The 18,772-nt window shown below is 45.9% G+C and overlaps 1 protein-coding gene across 1 annotated transcript in view; it reads right to left on the reverse strand.

The window, feature by feature from the left end:
• Positions 1 to 18,772, reverse strand: part of LOC310780272 (atrial natriuretic peptide receptor 2) — a gene marked incomplete at both ends in the record, with an annotated part of 56,302 nt that overhangs the window by 25,490 nt on the left and 12,040 nt on the right. The window contains 9 exons of the mRNA XM_083640833.1: positions 1,053 to 1,191; positions 1,591 to 1,712; positions 2,070 to 2,213; positions 2,696 to 2,782; positions 7,705 to 7,849; positions 8,538 to 8,610; positions 9,367 to 9,512; positions 15,707 to 15,809; positions 18,052 to 18,156. Of these exons, the coding sequence (XP_083496959.1) occupies positions 1,053 to 1,191; positions 1,591 to 1,712; positions 2,070 to 2,213; positions 2,696 to 2,782; positions 7,705 to 7,849; positions 8,538 to 8,610; positions 9,367 to 9,512; positions 15,707 to 15,809; positions 18,052 to 18,156 (1,064 nt within the window). The remainder of the gene's footprint in view (positions 1 to 1,052; positions 1,192 to 1,590; positions 1,713 to 2,069; positions 2,214 to 2,695; positions 2,783 to 7,704; positions 7,850 to 8,537; positions 8,611 to 9,366; positions 9,513 to 15,706; positions 15,810 to 18,051; positions 18,157 to 18,772) is intronic.

The raw sequence follows: 18,772 nt of genomic DNA on the forward strand, positions 1-18,772 counted from the left end.
GCTGTAATAGTGTGGCTAATGGTAGCGGCTAACTGTTACTTGTCGTTAATTTAGATGGCAGTGAAACGCCACTGAATGACCAAATTGATTTAACTTTTAACCATTTCGATTTCCACTTTCCATACGGACCCCCACTGTCCCCAGCATTGGTTAGTTGTTTATAACGTGACTACCGTATATTTATAACGTTTATAACATACTCCGGTTTCCAGTTTATAACTCGGGTCTGAATACAGCCAGAGTGCTGAGGGGTTGTAGCTATTGCGCAACACACACGTGAAAACCGTCTATGCTGCACCCATGACTGCACCTTACGCCTGCTCTGGACTAGGCGTAATATTTTACGACCGGTCTTAGTGAGAAAAAGGCTTACCCTGTTGGTGCAACCGGCGTAGCTGTTAGGTCGTAAAGTTACGACCGACTTAGCTTAAGACCAGTCATAAGACCAGTTGGTGCAACCGGCCCCTGGAGAGACTTGATGTTCTCTGAAATTAGGGGTGCACGTATCGGCATCGGCCCAAAAACTTGGGAAAAAATCAGCATATCTTGCATATATTGGTACTCCAAGTCTTTCTTCCCTTCAGCTGTCAGGCTGTTAAACACAGACAGTAGTCATTTTAAATGAATGCCTTCACTTATATGAGCACACAACAGGCTGTACGTATCCTGTCTGTGACGAACAGGTTAGGCTCGTTCATACATATAGATATATATCTTTTATTTCTTATACATGTTCTCATGTCTTTACATATATATACTTTTTATTTCTTGTTCATGTTTATATGAGGCTGATCTGTTATTTCTGACATTATTTGTTTGTTTATGTTATGTCATGCTGTTACGTTACGTCCTGTCATGTCTGAAGTTTGTAGCTCACTGTGAGCTTTTGAAGGTGTTGGGTAGGCTGTGAAACTGAATTGCCCTTCTGGGATAAATAAAGTTGTCTGAATCTGAATTGGATATCGGCAAAAAAATCCAATATCGTGCATCCCTAGTGTGTGTGTGTGTGTGTGTGTGTGTGCGTGCGTGCGTGTGTGCGTTTGTGTATTTACCTGAACACGTCCACAGCTAGCGTGGGCTCCATGTTGGCCTTGTGACACTCGGGGGGCGTGTACACCTCCAGCAGCCTCTGCTGATAGGTGGAGAGAGGCTCCGCCCCTTCCTCCCTCCGATAGGTCCTCAGCCCGTAGTCTGATGGGAACAACCAACTGCATGTCAGAGTCACAGGCACTGCCGTCCAATCAATGCCCAGGAATTATCTGAGTCATGGTGTGTGTGTCATGTGTCATGAGATTTATCGGGGGGGGGGGGGGGGGAACAAGTTTTCTACGTGAAAATTTCACCCCTAGAGTCAAACGAGGTCGGAAATTTGGAGAGTCCTGAAACTGTGTAGAGGACTCGAGTCGAGTTGGACTGGACTACAACACTGATGACAGTATAGACAGCAGATTATTATGGCAGTAGGTATAGACATTAGAGTATACATACGGTATGACAGTATAGGCAGATGATATCCATCAGTATATGAATGTTAAATATATATTGTAGAAGACAGTATATGTAATACAGTAATATGGCAGTGAATGTTACCGGTGATCTTGCAGACCCAGCGGTCATCTAACACACAGTTCAGTGACTTGAGACGGCCATGACAGATCCTGTGCTGGTGCAGGTACGACATCCCTCTGGCTATATCTGTGGCAAAGGAGAACCTGTGTGTGTGTGTGTGTGTGTGTGTGTGTGTGTGTGTGTGTGTGTGTGTGTGTGTGTGTGTGTGTGTGTGTGTGCGTGCGCGTGCGTGTGTGAGTCCATGTGTGTGTGTGTGTGTGTGTATGGGAGAGAGAGAGAGAGATGGTGAGAGAGATTTCAAGTCTTTAAAATGTGTGATGGTCTATTCATTATTTTAATTTTTACAAGCAAAATTTTATTTTTTTTGCCTTCAAAGATAAGGGGTGTGTGTGTGTGTGTGTGTGTGTGTGTGTGTGTGTATGTGTGTGTGTGTGTGTGTGTGTGTGTGTGTGTGTGTGTGTGTGTGTGTGTGTGTGTGTGTGTGTGTCCGGGCCATCTACCTGAAGCCCCAGTTGAGCGGGATCTCCTCGTTAAGCAGCACGTCGTTCAGGCTGCCTTTGGGACAGTACTCTGTGACTATGGCAACGTTAGGCACCTCGACGCAGCCACCAAAAAACTTACAGAGGTTTGGGTGATCGAGCTCTCTAGAGAAATGGAGAGGTGGGAGAGAGAGGGAACGAGACACAGAAAGAGAGTGACAGAGAGAGAGAGGGACACAGCGAGACAGAGAGAGAGGGAGACTCAGTGAGACAGAGAGGGAGACACAGCAAGACAGAGAGAGTGGGAGACAGAGAGAGAGACAGAAAGGGGGGGGGAGTGTGACAGACAGAGAGGGAGGGAGAGCAAGTTGAAAAGTTGATGGGAAGGAATAAAGATTACATACAAGTAATTTGTCTTATTGTAAGTATGCAGCGTAGCGGTCATATAAATATTCAATCAGAAGACAAAAAGAAGATCTAAAAGACAGAATCACACAACATTGCAAGTGCAGACCAATATATACAATATACATGATTAATGAATAGGAGTGTTAAGTTGGCATTAAATAGGAGCTTACAGTCTGTTAAATAGGCGTTAAATACAGTCCAAGGGTGGGTGTGTGTGTGTGTGTGTGTGTGTGTGTTACCTGACTTGTTTGACTTCCTGTCTGATGACCTTGGACAGAGAGAAGGTCTTAGTGTGAATCCTCTTAATTGCCACTGTCCGGCCATCACTGCAGAGGGAAATTACATCAGGGGCCGGTTGCACAAAGCACCTTAAGTTAAGATTTTCCTCAAAGTCCGATTTAAGGTGTCCATAAAATAAAATTGGTTTCACAAAACACCCTTAAATCTTCTCCTTAAGGTTAAACATTTTAAGGGAAAAGTAAGTAGCAGGAGTAAAGGAAGCACACGATTTAAGGGTGTTTTGCGCAACCGATTTTATTTTATGGACACCTTAACTCTGACTCTAAGGAAAATCTTAACTTGAGGTGCTTTGTGCTACCGGCCCCCAGGATTCAGTACTATTAGAGTCAAGAACCAAAATCCCTGATTAACAAAACAATTATGAGTTCAGAGCAAAACAATCAGTGGCGATGTCGTCGGTGATGTCACTCAATCAATTGTGATGTCATCGGGCCCTAGTTGCCGACGGCGTTGAAGCTACGCCGTTATTAGATTTCACGTCTTGTTTTCCTACAAAGCCAGGTAGGTTTTGGGGTTTGGGGCAGTCCCCGGAAGTCCAGTCCCTGGGCAGTTTTTCCTGGTACACATCTAGAGGTGGACCCTGGCGTGCCAAGTGGACCGTGGCATACCAAGACCTGGCGGTCAGGTGACGGTGTGCAGCCACTCTTGTACAGAGTGGCCATGCCTCGCCCCGTGGCTGAGAGATGCCAGTAGGGTAGGATAGTCTAGGTTAGACTATTAAGGGCAGTTTAGACTCCAGCGATTTATCATAACCCAACGGGCATCGCTGAACGTGACGTCCGTTCCAGTATTGCCCAGATGCTGATTTTGGACGCTGTCACCCGTAAAAAGTATAAACACCTAAACAACATAGCTATTTGCGGATTTACTTGTCTTTATCAGCAAAACTTCATCTTCCATACCTGCTTTGCTGAAGGACTTAAATGAATATGGAAAAATCTCAGGCTTCTTGATTAATGAAACTACATCTGTTGCAATGATGCTTTCGGGGGAGTGGACAGGAGGGAAGACTTAAAGTTCAATGGACCAAGAAAAGTTTCCAATATTTAGGAGTGATATTAACACCCTCAACATCCGAATTATTTAAGGCCAACTATGACAAAGTGATTTTAGAGATAAGACGAGACTTGAAAAAGTGGGAACTCTTACCTCCGGCATTAATAGGTAGAGTAGAAATTACGCAAATTAATATATTGCCACGCTTGCTTTTCTTGTTTCAATCACTTCCATTGAATATTGCAAAATCTACTTTTAAGACTTTAGACAAAATTATTTCAAAATTTGTTTGGCAAAATAAAAAGGCAAGAATAAGTTATAAAAAGTTACAAAGTTCTAAAAGAGATGGAGGTTTGAGTTTACCTAACATGCTAAATTACTACTGGGCAGCACAACTTAAAACAACAATGTCATGGATTACAGAAGATAAAGACTCCAGGAGTCTTTATGATATGCTTTTGATAGCTAAGAAAAATATTATAGTCCTATGGTTGCAGCCACAACCCAGGAAGATAAAACAATGGAAGCAAAAGGTGAATGAGGTGTTCATCATGGAAACGATTACAGCTAAAATACAGTTTAAAATGTATGGTCATCATGGATATGAGTCATGTCAGAAATGACGAATGAATAAGGATAAGGGTTCAATGAAATATTTTTGCCATGATGATGTATTTCTGTTGTAGGCTGAGGATGACCGGTCAGTTGTTTACAGAAACTTTGAGATGGCTGGGTTAGATTAAATCCACCCAGTTTAACATTGCTCCTGACAAACCTGGCTTGCTGGGAGCAATGTCAGAGGATAATGGTTTTGTTAATATGACTTGTACATTTAAACTGTGATGGAAAGTGAGTTGTTGTCGATGGGGATGGTTGTGATAGACATGAAGTTGTTTCCACAATTGTTCAGCCATAAAACATGGAAGGGTGCTGCATTTCATGTATACTTTTTTTTTTAATTTTTTTTTTGTTATTGTTTTTATTTTCTTTCTCTTCGTACATGTTGCTGATTGTTTTGTCTATATCTATAAAATGTCACAAATAAAGAGTTAAAAAAACTAGAACGACCGCACCACGGATTTATGCCTCCACCATTAGTTCATTCTTGAGTCCAAATCACCATTTGAGGCAAATTGGAAGAAATTCCGTCAAGGCGCTCCTGAGATGTTGCATTAAAGAGCTTGGAAATTGGGTGTGTGAGGTCACAGTGAGCTTGAAATTTGACCTTTAACCATTGAAATCTAATCAGTTCATCCTTGAGTCCAAGTCGATGTTTGAGGCAAATTTGATGAAACTCCGTCAAGGCATTCCTGAGATATCGTGTTAACAAGCTTGAAAATGGCGTTTGAAAGGTCACAGTGACCTTGACCTTTGACCACCAAAATCTAATCAGTTCATGCTTGAGTCCAAGTCGATGTTTGAGGCAAATTTGATGAAATTCCATCAAGGCATTCCTGAGATATCGCGTTAACAAGCTTGAAAATGGCGTTCAAGAGGTCACAGTGACCTTGACCGTTGACCTTTGACCACCAAAATCTAATCAGTTCATCCTTGAGTCCAAGTCGATGTTTAAGGCGAATTTGATGAAATTCCGTCAAGGCGTTCCTCAGATATCGCGTTAACAAACATAGGACGGATATAGTATGTACGTATGGACGTACATACGGACGTACGGACATACGTACGGACGTATGGACATACGTAATGTACGAACGGACGGACAACCCGGATCCATAATGCCTCCGGCCTGGCTATTGCCGGCGAAGGCATAAAAACACCTAGGGGATAGGAGAACGCATAATACAGAAATGTAACCGTTTAAAACTGATATAATTGTCTGGTAGACGTGACCTCCCTGATTTCTAAGTTAAAACAGCCCCGAAATATGTTGGGGATGCAATTCTCGGCGGGGATGCGGAAACGTTCACGGCACGTGTCACAGGCGCAAATTAGAGCCGTGCCAAAATCATCTGCGCCCCAAAATGCCTGCGGGATTTGGGCGGTCTTAACTACCAGAATTATTCACGGGTGTGGCCAGGCAATGCTGGGCATTACGTCAATCAAAACCAATCAGATTCCCGTCTCGCAAAGGCTGTTTGCGCGAGGCATGCAATATGCTGTAATTCCCTCCATGCGTAATAGAGTGTACTCACTCGTGCGAGGACAGAGAGAGCTTATTGACACATCGTCTGTGGTGCCAACGACCCTCCGGGTTATGAAGGTAAATAGCCTATGTCCATTGTCCAACAAGTTTTCTCAATTCATTTCCCTCTTTGCGATGATAAAAGTGATAAAAGTTTCTCAGTGAGTTATAGTTGATTGCCTCACTGAATTATCTGCTAATACCCAATTTTAGCAGCATAATTTGATGTCCTGGCGTGGCAAGCCTGTGCATAATGACATATCCAAAAGGAATTTTACTTTGCACTGCGCTGCGCTGCATGGAGATTACGGTGCGCTCCCAGCGCAGCGAGGTATGTAACGCGTATAGAGGTCCTTTTCAAAGCTCTTAGCGCAAGTAATTGCGCACTGCTGACGATAGGATAATGCCATCTATCCCCACATTTTAGCGATGAAACACCTGCTTTGGCATGTGGCACGCCTATGCCCAGTACAATTATAACAGGCATGCGCTTGTGCCCGCCCCACATTTGCATTGTGCACGGCGTTAAACGAGTGCAAACGCTAAATTAGCGCTTTTGGGGAGATAGGGCCCCAGGTCTTATGCCGAGTTTTGCACCCCTGCCCGGCAGCAGCTAAACACATCCCCACCTCACGGGAGCATATTGTAATGATTTATACCGAAATGTAACTGTTTAAAAGTGATATAATTGTCTGGGTAGACGTGACCTCCCTGTTTTCTAATTTAAAACAGCCCCGAAATATGTTGTGGATGCAATTCTCGGTGGGGATGCGGAAACATTCACGGCACCTGTGGCCGTGCCAAATCATCTTCGCCCCCAAAATGCCAGCGCAAACGGGATTTGGGTGGTCTTAAGCACCAGAATTATTCACAGTTGTGGCCAGGCAATGGGCATTACATCAATCAAACCAATCAGATTCCCATCTCGCAATCACTGTGTTTACGCGAGGCATGCAATATGCTGTAATTCTCTCCCTGCGTAATAGAGTGGACTCACTCGTGCCGAGGACAGAGAGAGATGGAGAGAGCTTGTTGACAGATCGTCTGTGATGCCAACGACCCTCCGGGTTATGGGATAGGTGAAGGTGAATAGCTTATTGCAAGTAGGCTAATGTCCATTGTCCAACAAGTTTTCTCAATTCATTTCCCTCTTTGCGATGTGATACAAGTTTCTCAGTGAGTTATAGTTGATTGCCTCAATGAATTACGGGCTAATTTTAGCAGCAGAATTTGATGTCCTGGCATGGCACGTCTGTGCGTAATGACATATCCAAAAGGAATTTTACTCTGCACTGCGCTGAAGCACAGCCGGGTATTTAGCGCGTGTAAGAGGTGCTTTTAAAAGCTCTTAGCGCAAAGTAATTGTGCGCTGCTGACGATAGGATAATACCATCTATCCCCACATTTTTCCGCCGAAACGCCTGGTTTGGCATGTGGCACACCTATGTCCAGTACAATTATAACAGGCAAGCGAAGCGCATGGCCCCAATTTGCATTGCATGTGGCGTTAAACGAGCGCAAACGCTAAATTACCACTTTTGCGACGATACGGCCTCTGATCTTCTTCCATTGTTAATTCAACTAGCTAGCTAACTAGTGCAGTCGTTCTCAAATTTTTTCCCATGAAGGACCCCTAAACTGACAAAAATTAGACCACGGACCCCCATTTGGTAGGAGCAAATAGTTGCATGGGCCCAAGGCAATGAGTTACGCTACTGGTGCGCGCGCGCGCGCGTGTGTGTGTGTGTGTGTGTGTGTGTGTGTGTGTGTGTGTGTGTCAGATGGATCAGTGCAGTGATCATAACACACTGTATCCCGGTGCAGGTGAAGGGGGCTTTGCGGCCTCCTGGCTGTCCGGTGCACGAGCTCAGAGCCGTCACACAGCTGGCGTTACTGTCACTGTTCCCCACCGGCACACTCATTATACTGCCCGTGGTCGTGCGAGCTGCCTGGTCTACAGGGGAGAGAGAGAGAGAGAGAGAGAGAGAGAGAGAGGGGGGGGGAGAGGGAATACTCACTACTGGATGTTATTGTGCATTCATCGGAAAGATTTGCTACATGATCGCTCTCCAAAAGTCAAATGATCAACTCTGAATTTCTGGATTTGTTTTATACCAGTTTAAACCAGTTAAAGCCAGTTTTTCAACCAGTTGATACTAGTTCATACCAGTTCAGACAGTTTAAGAACAGTTTAGACCAGTTCAGACCAGTTGGGATCAGTCCATTTTAGACCAATATAGACCAGTTTGGACAGTTACTTTAGATTTTAAACCATTTTAAACCAGTTTGTGCCATCTTAGCCAAATGACTGTGAGTCCTAGTGAGTCCCGAGTGGTAGCGAGTAGCTTAAACTCACTCCCTAGTATAAAGGGCCGTTAAGCAGCTCCGCCAAGGGAGCTTAGCTCTCTTGGCGTAGTGGTTAGCGTGTGCGCTTTGGAAGAGGGAGGTCGGCAGATTGAACCCCGCTCCACCCCTGGGCAACTCCCTAACATGGGTTGCTGCCAGTGCTGTCAACACAATGCAGGTTACAGCGGCTTAGACCAGTCAAAACCAGTACCGATGTGATCAGAGCAGGTCAGGCAAGACCAGTTCAAGCCACTTAACACCAGTTCAGACCGGTTCAGACCAGCTTTGATAGTCACCTTGTTTTATAAGAGTGAAGTTGATGATCCAGCTCTCATCCCACAGCAGTTTCTGCTTCTGGTACCTGAGCCACTACACACACACACACCCATGCGTGTACACACACACACACGCACGCACGCACGCACCAGTGGCGCCAGAACGAGTTTGCAATTAGGGGGATTTTTTTTCTTCAAAAAAAATTTCAATTTTTTTTTCATTTTTTTTTTCAATTTTTTTTTTTGTCGGCAAGAAAATTTTACGTTTTTTTGAACGTCTGGATGATTTTTAGCCATATTTATTGGAATATCTCATTTTAAATTAACATTAGGATTATACTGTAGTGATGTCATTATTCAGTATTTTCTCCTTTTCATTTTACAATTACACTACAACAGACAGCAACACAGGCAGAAACACTGAACTTGAGACCGGGTCTGTCTGTCTCTCAGGTGTAATAATCCCACAATGATCACGGCTTTAACAAGTGTCACAGGCTGTGTAAACAGTGTAAACAGTGTAAAATTAGGGGGACAAAATGTCCCCATGTCCCCCTGCGTCCGGCGCCCCTGGCACGCACGCACGCACGCACGCACTCACACACACACACACACACACACACACACACACACACACACACACACACACACACACACACACACACAATCATACAGACTGATTGATTAATTCAGTAATTATAGATATTTATTTTGTATTGAGTGAATACGTGATCATACGATTGGTTGGTTGGTTTATTAGTTTGATGGATGTGTGTGTGTGTGTGTGTGTGTGTGTGTGTGTGTGTGTGTGTGTGTGTGTGTGTGTGTGTGTGTGTGTGTGTGTGTTTACCACAGCGGTCAGTGTGAAGCCCAGGCTGAGCAGACAGAGTGGCAGGCTGATGGCCAGCTTGGTGACTGCTGTCATGGGACAGTCTCCACAGTCTGCAGGACAGGTGGAGCAAAGCTCAACTCCCTCACACACACCATCACCACACACTGAGAGAGAGGGGGAGAGAGAAGAGAGGGGGGAGAGAGAGATAGACCATCACCACACAGAGAGAGAGAGAGAGGTTGCACCCAGGAGGCTTGCTTGAGGGAGAGAATCTTCTCAAGGTAGGTTGAGGTGGACCGTTGCTTGTCCCAATAATCAAGTATCCAACCATGGTGTGGAGAGCTCATGGTAAGGTTCAGTAGAGAAGTATAGTGTCACATCGAGGCCATTTACACGTGGCAGCAGGCGCGGACTGCATAATCGGGCACGTCGGGCAAATGCCCGGTGGCCTGGCCTGGCCTGGCCTGCACATTTTTTTTTTTTTTGGTGCCCGCAGTCAGGCCACTCACTGAACAGCAGGCCAGGCGCCCCCTACTGGTTCAAGATTCAAGATTCAAGATTCAAGATTTTTATTGTCACTCCATGGTACAAGTATCACGTGTGAAATTCTTGTGCTGTGGACTCCGTTTACAACATAGTACAAATATAACAGGGCATATGAGTGCAAAAACAACAAGAGACACAACAAGCAATAAGGCAGTATAGTGATAAGACAAGTCAGAGACAGTGGCATATTCACTGCACATAGGTGCACATGTCATGTGCATACTTTAGACGTGCTTAAACATTTTAAATTCAACGTATTTGACATACAGGTGCAAATAGCATATACCTTATTAAACATACAATTAAACATTAGACATATGTAATGGTAGCAGCTACAGTACGGTACAGTACGGCTACTACACTATTTGTGTATGTTAAGGAGTCTCGTGGCCTGCGGGAAGAAACTGTTCCTCAAGCGATTTGTGCATGCTTTTGGAACCCTGTATCTCCTCCCTGAGGGTAACAGGGAGAACAGGCTGTTGTGGGGATGGTTTGTGTCTTTGATGATCTTCAGGGACCTCCTGAGGCACCGCTGGTTATACAGTTCATGCAGTTCTGGCAACTCACATCCTGTTACGTGCTGGGCCGCGCGTCTCACTCTCCGTAGCGCCCTGCGGTCCATGGTGGTACAGTTCCCGTACCAGGTGGTGAAGCAGCCAGTCAGCAGGCTTTCAATGGTGCCTCTGTAGAAGTCCCTAAGGATTTCTGGCCTTAGCCCAAATTTCTTCAGGCACCTGAGTCCGTGTAGTCGCTGTTGGGCCTTTTTGACAACAGTGGCGGTGTGACCGGCCCAAGTCAGGTCCTGGTGGATGTTGACTCCCAGGTACTTGAAGCTGTTCACCCTTTCCACCACTGTGCCGTTGATGGTGATTGGGGGGTGTGCGCCCCCCCCCCCCCCCCCCCTCCCCCCTCCTGTAGTCTACAATGATCTCCTTGGTCTTGGAGACGTTCAGAGAGAGGTGGTTGTCCTGGCACCATTGTTCCAGGGCCCCCACCTCCTCTCTGTAGGCCGTCTCGTCGCCCCCCGAGATCAGCCCCACGACTGCTGTGTCGTCTGCAAACTTCACGATGGTGTTCGAAGTTTGAGTCGCCACGCAGTCGTGGGTGTAGAGGTCGTACCAGAAGGGGCTGGAGACGCACCCCTGGGGCGCTCCTATGCTGATGGTCAGTGGGGAGGAGGTGATGTTGCCCACCCTCACCACCTGGCGGCGGTCTGTCAGGAAATCCAGGATCCAGTCGCACATTGCTGTGTTTAGTCCCAGATCCTTGAGCTTGCGTACCAGCCTGGAGGGTACTATGGTGTTGAATGGTTTACTAGTGGTTTTATTACTTTATTAGTTAGTCTGAAGTAATAATTACACTTCAGGGTTAAAGTGGGTGGGCATTGTAAAATTGGGCTTCAAACGGCCCAAATCTGGCTTCAAACGGCCCAAATTGGGCTTCAAACGGCCCAAATCTGGCTTCAAACGACCCAAATTGGGCTTCAAATGGCCCAAATTGGGCTTCAAACGGCCCAAATCTGGCTTCAAACGACCCAAATTGGGCTTCAAATGGCCCAAATTGGGCTTCAAACGGCCCAAATTGGGCTTCAAACAACCCAAATCGGGCTTCAAACGGCCCAAATTGGGCTTCAAAAGGCCCAGATCTGGCTTCAAACGACCCAAATCTGGCTTCAAACGACCCAAATTGGCCTTCAAACGGCCCAAATTGGGCTTCAAACGGCCCAATTTGGGCTTCAAACGGGCCAAATCTGGCTTCAAACGACCCAAATTGGGCTTCAAATGGCCCAAATTGGGCTTCAAACGGCCCAAATTGGGCTTCACACACGCGTCGGCCCGTATCGGCCTGGCCTGCTTGGTATCTAATGCCCGGCCTGAATTATGATCCCAGTCCGCCCCTGCCTGGCATTAACATGCGTTTTCTGTCATCAGATTGCGATCAGATAGTGCTTGACCACATTAGCCTGATTTCATTTACACCTGGCGTTAGCATGCATTTTCTGTGATCAGATTGCAAGGAGATTGTAAGCTGATCACCCAAAATGGGTGTCCTCTCAATCCGCATACAGTTGCTGTATGCAGATTGAGAGGACACATTGCATTTACACTTGTGTTCAATGTGTACACAATGTGTCCCTGGTTTGGCCGATCAGATTGCAGTGCGTCTTCAATGTGTCTTGGAGGCGTTTACACCTGTACTTTCAAGTGGTCAAGCACAATCTGATTGCAATCTGATCTGATCAGAAAACTAATGCCAGGTGTAATGGCCTCATCTTGAGCCTCTGGTTGGCTTGTTGACTCAGTTCTCTAATGGCTCATTCCCACCACATATAACAGCACAGTACACCTCTACTCTACCTAGCCTTACTCGTCTCTACTTGATATAGACTTTGCTTCCATAGCAAGTTTACTTGCCTCCGCCCACACCTGGTCGTAGAATAACTCTTTTGGCAACAGTTCTCCCCAGTTGTTGCACAGCTGTAGGGAAGTTCAGAGAGGACTCCGAACAGCCGAAGATGGCAAGTTCTGCCTCTGGCTGTAGGGTTATTTTGTAGGACTTGGAGTACCAGTCAAATATTTTGGCCCAGAATCCGGATAGTGAGGGACAGAACCAAAAAGCATGAGACAGTGTGCCCTCTGAGACCCGACACCTATCACATAGTGGTGAAACAGAAGGATAAATCTTGTGCAACCTATGCTTGGAGTAATGAAGACGGTCTGCTGTTGATTGAGCGATTGGACTATAGACAAACTCCTGTCCCATATAATTTCAGATAGATCAACAATCCATACAACATTAAACATTCCATAATTTTAGCACAACATCATTGACTGTGATTAATAATTTCAATCTGGTACCAATCAAGGCACCAATCAAAGACCTATTAGGCAATATATACAGTTGTCTCAATATTCACACAAACATGTTGGTGTGGTATTAACACGTTCATTGCCAACAACGAGTTGAGTCGTCAAACACAATCCAGCTGTTCACTGCCAACGACGAGTTGAGTCGTCAAAAAATATATATATTTTTTTTTGACGGTGCTACGTGGATCAATGCCCCCCGCGTCTCCTATGGAGATATTGGAAGTATTGAATGTGTATAATCTATTTTACCGACCAGCTAGGTGGCGACGGTGCCCTCCCGACAGAGAGAAAGTCAACCAAAAGCAGCCGCCTCCCGCGGCTGCTTCCTCCATTCTCAAGGAAATCGCTTGCCGATTTTACAGTCATCAGTCACCAGACTCGCCGCTCTCGGGCCGCGCCAGCAGCAGCACACGGGGGATTGCAAATTTGCATAAGCCTAGAGTCGCACGGGGCTTCATCGGGGCTCTCAAACCCAAGAGACGAGTGAGCCCTATCCACACTCGCTGCCAGGGAGGGAGGCTGCTCAAACTCGCTGCCAGGGAGGGAGGCTGCTCGAACTCGCTGCAGCAGCAGCAGCAGCAGAGCACTCGCTTGTGACAAACGCAGGCTGAAAGCCACTAGACACGCCCACGGAGGGAGGAGTTGAAGGAGAGGGCGTTCGGAACTATATTGTTTGGATGTCTGATCTCTCACTGATGCCAAAAATAAATGGTTAAAGTGACTGTTCTGCCTGTTTGATTGAATTTCACAAAACTGCGATTATCTCAGCTTTCACTCTCAGACAGCTGAAACCATGCTGTACTCAACGGCTAATATCTACATAACTACTAACTCTACAAACTAACTCTTTTAGACAGAGAAAGCACACATTCTATTAGTACTTTTCTGAACTTTGTGTTCACAAACTCCAAGCAGAAAAGAATCCTCGGCTCTTTTAAAATGAGCCAGAATCCTCAAAAAACGGCCTGGCAGAAGCTACCTACAGCAAAAAAAAAACGGCTGGCAGTCAATGTGTTAAACACAGCAGAGGAGAATTCTTGAGCGTGCAACTTTCTTTCTTTATGTTATTTTACAATTATGAAATCATTTAGGTTACTAAAATAGTTAGGTCTACTTTTGATTTTGATCACTTTTATCAATTTCAGCAAAATTATGGAAAATTCTGCAATATTCCATGTTTTACATTTGATTAAATTTTTATCACCAAATTCCATGATTCTATCAGTTTTTTCTGCATTGCGGAAATCATGGCCCTCGTGGAATACAGAGCAGGCTCGTCTTTAGGTGCCATTTGTGTAAGTACTGACTTAAGCCTCTTCTAAACATGAAGTCTGGATCATGTCCGGCTAGCCAGAGCAGGATATTTTCCGGTTTTACCTTTCTAGACATGAGGAGTCTGTGTTTAGAAACAGCTGGAAATGGTCCGTATTCTCTCTGCCAGTGGGCGGGGGGAGGGGGTGCGGTAGCGTGTATCGATAACAAGAAATGTGATATGGAAACAGCTTTAGCGAATCTGTAACCAAACTCCATTCAAAAACATGCCGTTTTAACGGAGGATCCATTCCGACCATTCAGGCAATAACGAGGGGTGGCAATGTGCCAAAAATTAGCACTTGCCTTTGTTACATCGGCCAAAAGCCGTCCAGTCAAAATAGTGGTCGCACCATCGTCAATCACTGTGGGTGATTTATTTTACAAGTGGCATTCAAGTCATATCTGACTAGTTTTCAATTTATTTCTCCCCACAAAAGTTAGGCTAGGCCTATGTCTCAATATAGGTCAGTCAGTCAGCTCCTCTCCGCAGCTGTGTTAGCTTGGACGCTCACAGTCACAACACTGGCTGCATCACAATACTTGGCTGCATTCAACTCGAGACAACTTTTCAGACCCTCCTGGAGACAATCTTTCTCAGAAGAGACTAACATTAGCGACAAATCTGGAGACTTTTTCTGACATGGGATTAACATTACCAGCAAGCAGCAGTAAGCAGGCAAAGACGAAAGCTGGGTAAGTCCCGCTAGCATCGATGCTAAGTTAGCAAAGTACAGGGAGAGCGCAGCTGAAGCACATGGCTAATTATTAATATGGATGTTAATGTCCATATTAATTAGCCATGTGCTTGCGCGATGACATCGTGTATTGGCATGTCAAAGGGTGGTGATTGACGATCTGTCTGAGGTCAAGATCGCGCAACTCTAGTAGTAGGCTATCATCTCCTTGTTGCATTTTTAAACTGGCAGATGGGGGACAAAGAAACGATTCAACTTTTACTTGTTTACTCACCTAATTTGGCTCTCTTCCAAATAATCCAGCCATGAAAATAATGATCACTGGGACATTAATGGTTTGTAAAGTGCCACCACCCGCCCACTCAGACATAACAGCTACATTATCCGGATCATGAGCTGCCAGTGTTAAACAACAGCCGCTTTTCCAATAATGCAGATCCTATACTAGGGGCTCAGATGGTCATGATCCGCACTCGCGGGAGTGCGCATAATCCGGCTAATTGTTTCTAAACATGCAGGCCAACTGGCTAGGAGCTGGTTATAATCCGGATTCCACTGCATGTTTAGAAGGGGCTTTAGTGATTAGAGGTCCTTCTCAAGGGCATTCTCGATCACGTTGAAAGACTTATCAGCAAATCGAATGGCTGAGTCGTCAGCCTAGGTGTATTGTGAACACTCGCCAATGGGCATATCGGCGGTGTACGGAATGTTCACACGCGAACCAGACTTGGGGTCAGTTTGGGGACAAGTGTGCTCGGAAATGGTGCCAGGTCCCCAGTGTGAGGTACTGGTATTGGTACTGGTATTGTGTAATTTTTTAAATGATACCCAGTGTATACACACATACTGTATACACAGACACACACAACACACACACACACACACACACACACACACACACACACACACACACACACACACACCTTGACTCACCTACAACCGGCAGCACAGTGCTCTTGGCCTCCAGAGCGACCTGCATACGACCCACTCTGATGTGAGCGATGAGAGAGGTGAGACCTGAATGGATTAGAACCACCTACACAGGCAGGCACGCAACACGTACGTGCACGCGCGCGCACACACACACACACACACACACACACACACACACACACACACACACACACACACACACATACACACACAAACAAGGCAGATGATTATTGCGCATTCCATTTGTATTGGGAACTAGGAATTTTTCAAGGTCAAAGGTCGCGAACCCCCTGTGATGTCACCTGACCTCAGATTTCCCTTCTGCCAATCTCAGAGGGAACCAGCTCTGACCTCAAAATCCAAGATGGCAGCTTTGTGCTTCAACGGTAGACAGTTAAAGTAAATACTGTTTATTAGCACTTCTGTCTTATTGTGTCTCATTAAATCAGTTGTACACACAGTACTGTATAACTTCTATCTGTGGACATGTTGCTACATAGCCTGGTAAACCAGCCGGTCACCTAAACTCACATTTCATTTCGTTCTGCGGGACCATCTGGCCTCAAGCCCTGGGAGGGCTTTAAGCTGAAACTGCAAAGTGGATGAGCCAATCAGCGACTACGTTCAGTGCCCTGTGATTGACAGCGCAAGTTGGCCAATCAGGAATGCCACTAGCACTGCACTAACAAAACAATAATGGCCGCCTCCTTGCCTCTCCGTCTCGAGGAGTAATGTCAATGTTCGTCTAGTTTAAACAGCCATAAAGTGGTTATTGCAGAAATAGACTCAACAACAATAATTAAACAAGTACAGGACTATCGCTGCAACTGTTGAGTTTCTCGGTGGAAAATATGTGTTTGCCGTTCTCCCGAGTGGATTTGGGTTTGACTGGATCCAACGCTGATTATGTGAAGGAGTTGTCTGTCAAGGCAAGTACACCCGTCCAACCTCCGCCCACTGCAAAACACTGGGTGAAAGCTTAAACAGTCGAGACACCAGCCAGGGTTAGCTCTAACCAGACTAGCCATTGTTAGCAATACCAGTTGATAACGCAATTTGTGGTATCTTGCACATACAAACACTGTAGCAACTAGCCTGGTAAACCAGCCGGTCACGTGAACTCACATTTCATTTCGTTCTGCGGGACCGTCTGGCCTTAACCTAAATGGAATGCCGTCAACTCGGGTGTTACATCATTCAACTGGAATATTCCTAGTCAGCAGCGTAACGAGTCAGCCCCGGGCCCCGATGCAAGATGGTCAAACCGGGCCCTGATAGGCTACTGACAAAATCTGGTGTGGGCGCACCATAACAGAGATGACAACTGTAAAATTCGGTGACGGCGCACCTTGACAGGCAATACATTTTGGGTGACAGCGCACCTGTCCAGACCAGAGAGATGAAAAGGGTGACGGCGCACCAGAGATGAAAACATATTGGTGACAGCGACCAGGCAGACGCACAGATTAAAAACACATTTTGGTGACAGAACACCAGTCCAGACACAGATTAAAACATAATCAGCAGCAGCATATAGACAACTCGTTACGCTGCTGACAAAGCCATGTATATATTATCAAATATCAATTGCATGTCCTACCAGATCAGAAGCAGACGGTCACATCAGTGCGCTGTTCTCAATGATGCAGTCCGTGTCAATGAAAAATAAAGTCTCTGCTTTGTGATGCCATCAACATAAATGCTTTATAAATATAAAGGTGCGTTAGACTAACGTTAAGACCTTTGTGATGCCATCAACATAAATGCTTTATAAATATAAAGGCGCGTTAGACTAACGTTAAGACCTTTGTTTTATGTCCATTTTACCTGTAGATATTGACGTGCAAGGACATTGTTTGAACTTCTGCAGTGTTTGAGATGGAACAGGCCACTTTGAGCAGAGCAGAGGGGAGGTCCGTCTCTCACACCATGCTATAATCACTTGCCAGTAGGGGGAGAACCCCTCTATAAAAATAGGCCGGCCCAGTGCAGTGCTGGGCCGGTGAAATTGGATTACTATATATATTTCTTTGTTAAGAAGCTGGGCGGGGCCCGGTGCACGCGCTGCAATATACAGCAGGGGCCCGGCCGACGCTCGGCCACACACGAGCCGGGCGACCGGGCCCCAAGCACGCCGGGCCCCGATGCAGTCGCGTTCCCTGCATATATGGTAGTTACGCTGCTGTTCCTAGTTCCCAATACAAAATTAATGCAACATTAGTCTTAGGTCCTCAGAGAAAGACTGAACATAGAGGGCCAAGCTTAGGAGGTCGCAGAGCTGCTTGTGTGTGTGTGTGTGTGTGTGTGTGTGTGTGTGTGTGTGTGTGTGTGTGTGTGTGTGTCACCTTGGCAGTCCAGTTGCTCTGGGTCATCTTGCCCGCAGTAGATATGGTGTGTGTGAAGATTCGTCCATCGTCTGGAATCCAGGGACCACAGATGCTCTCTGTTGACTGACAGTCCAAACCGTTAAAAACTAAAGGCCCTATCTTGGTACAGGCGCTATCTGCTTTTTGCGCTTGTGCACCTGTTTGCGTGCCTTAACGCCTGCTTTATACTATCGTCCCTGCAGGGATGATAGCAGTGCACCTCACGCAAGTGTCCAGGTATTATGCCGAGTTTTGCACCCCCGCCCGGCCACGGCCAAACGCATCCCCACCTCACGGGAGCATATTGTAATGATTTACAGTATACAGAAACGTAACTGTTTAGAAATGATATAATTGTCTGGAATTGACCTCCCTGTTTTTTAAATTAAAACAGCCCCGAAATATGGTGGGGATGCAATTCTCGGCAGGGGTGCGGGTGCAGGTCACGGCACCTGCCGCAAGCGCAAATTGGAGGCGTGCCAAGTCATCTGTATCGCCAAAATGGCAGCGCAAACGGGATTGCATCATTTTCAGGCAGCAAAGTGCCCTCTTCAAACTTGCTTTTTTTTGCCCTCCAAAATGCCCAAAATGTGGTAGAACCTGACCCCCTTTCCCATTCATGTGAATTTTTTTTTTTTTTCATGTGATCATTACTGTAGTTCACGCCAGAGCCATAATAGGAGAGTTGCAACATCTCCAT

Source organism: Poromitra crassiceps, assembly GCF_964638095.1.
Source record: "Poromitra crassiceps genome assembly, chromosome: 7".
Lineage (NCBI taxonomy): Eukaryota > Metazoa > Chordata > Actinopteri > Beryciformes > Melamphaidae > Poromitra > Poromitra crassiceps.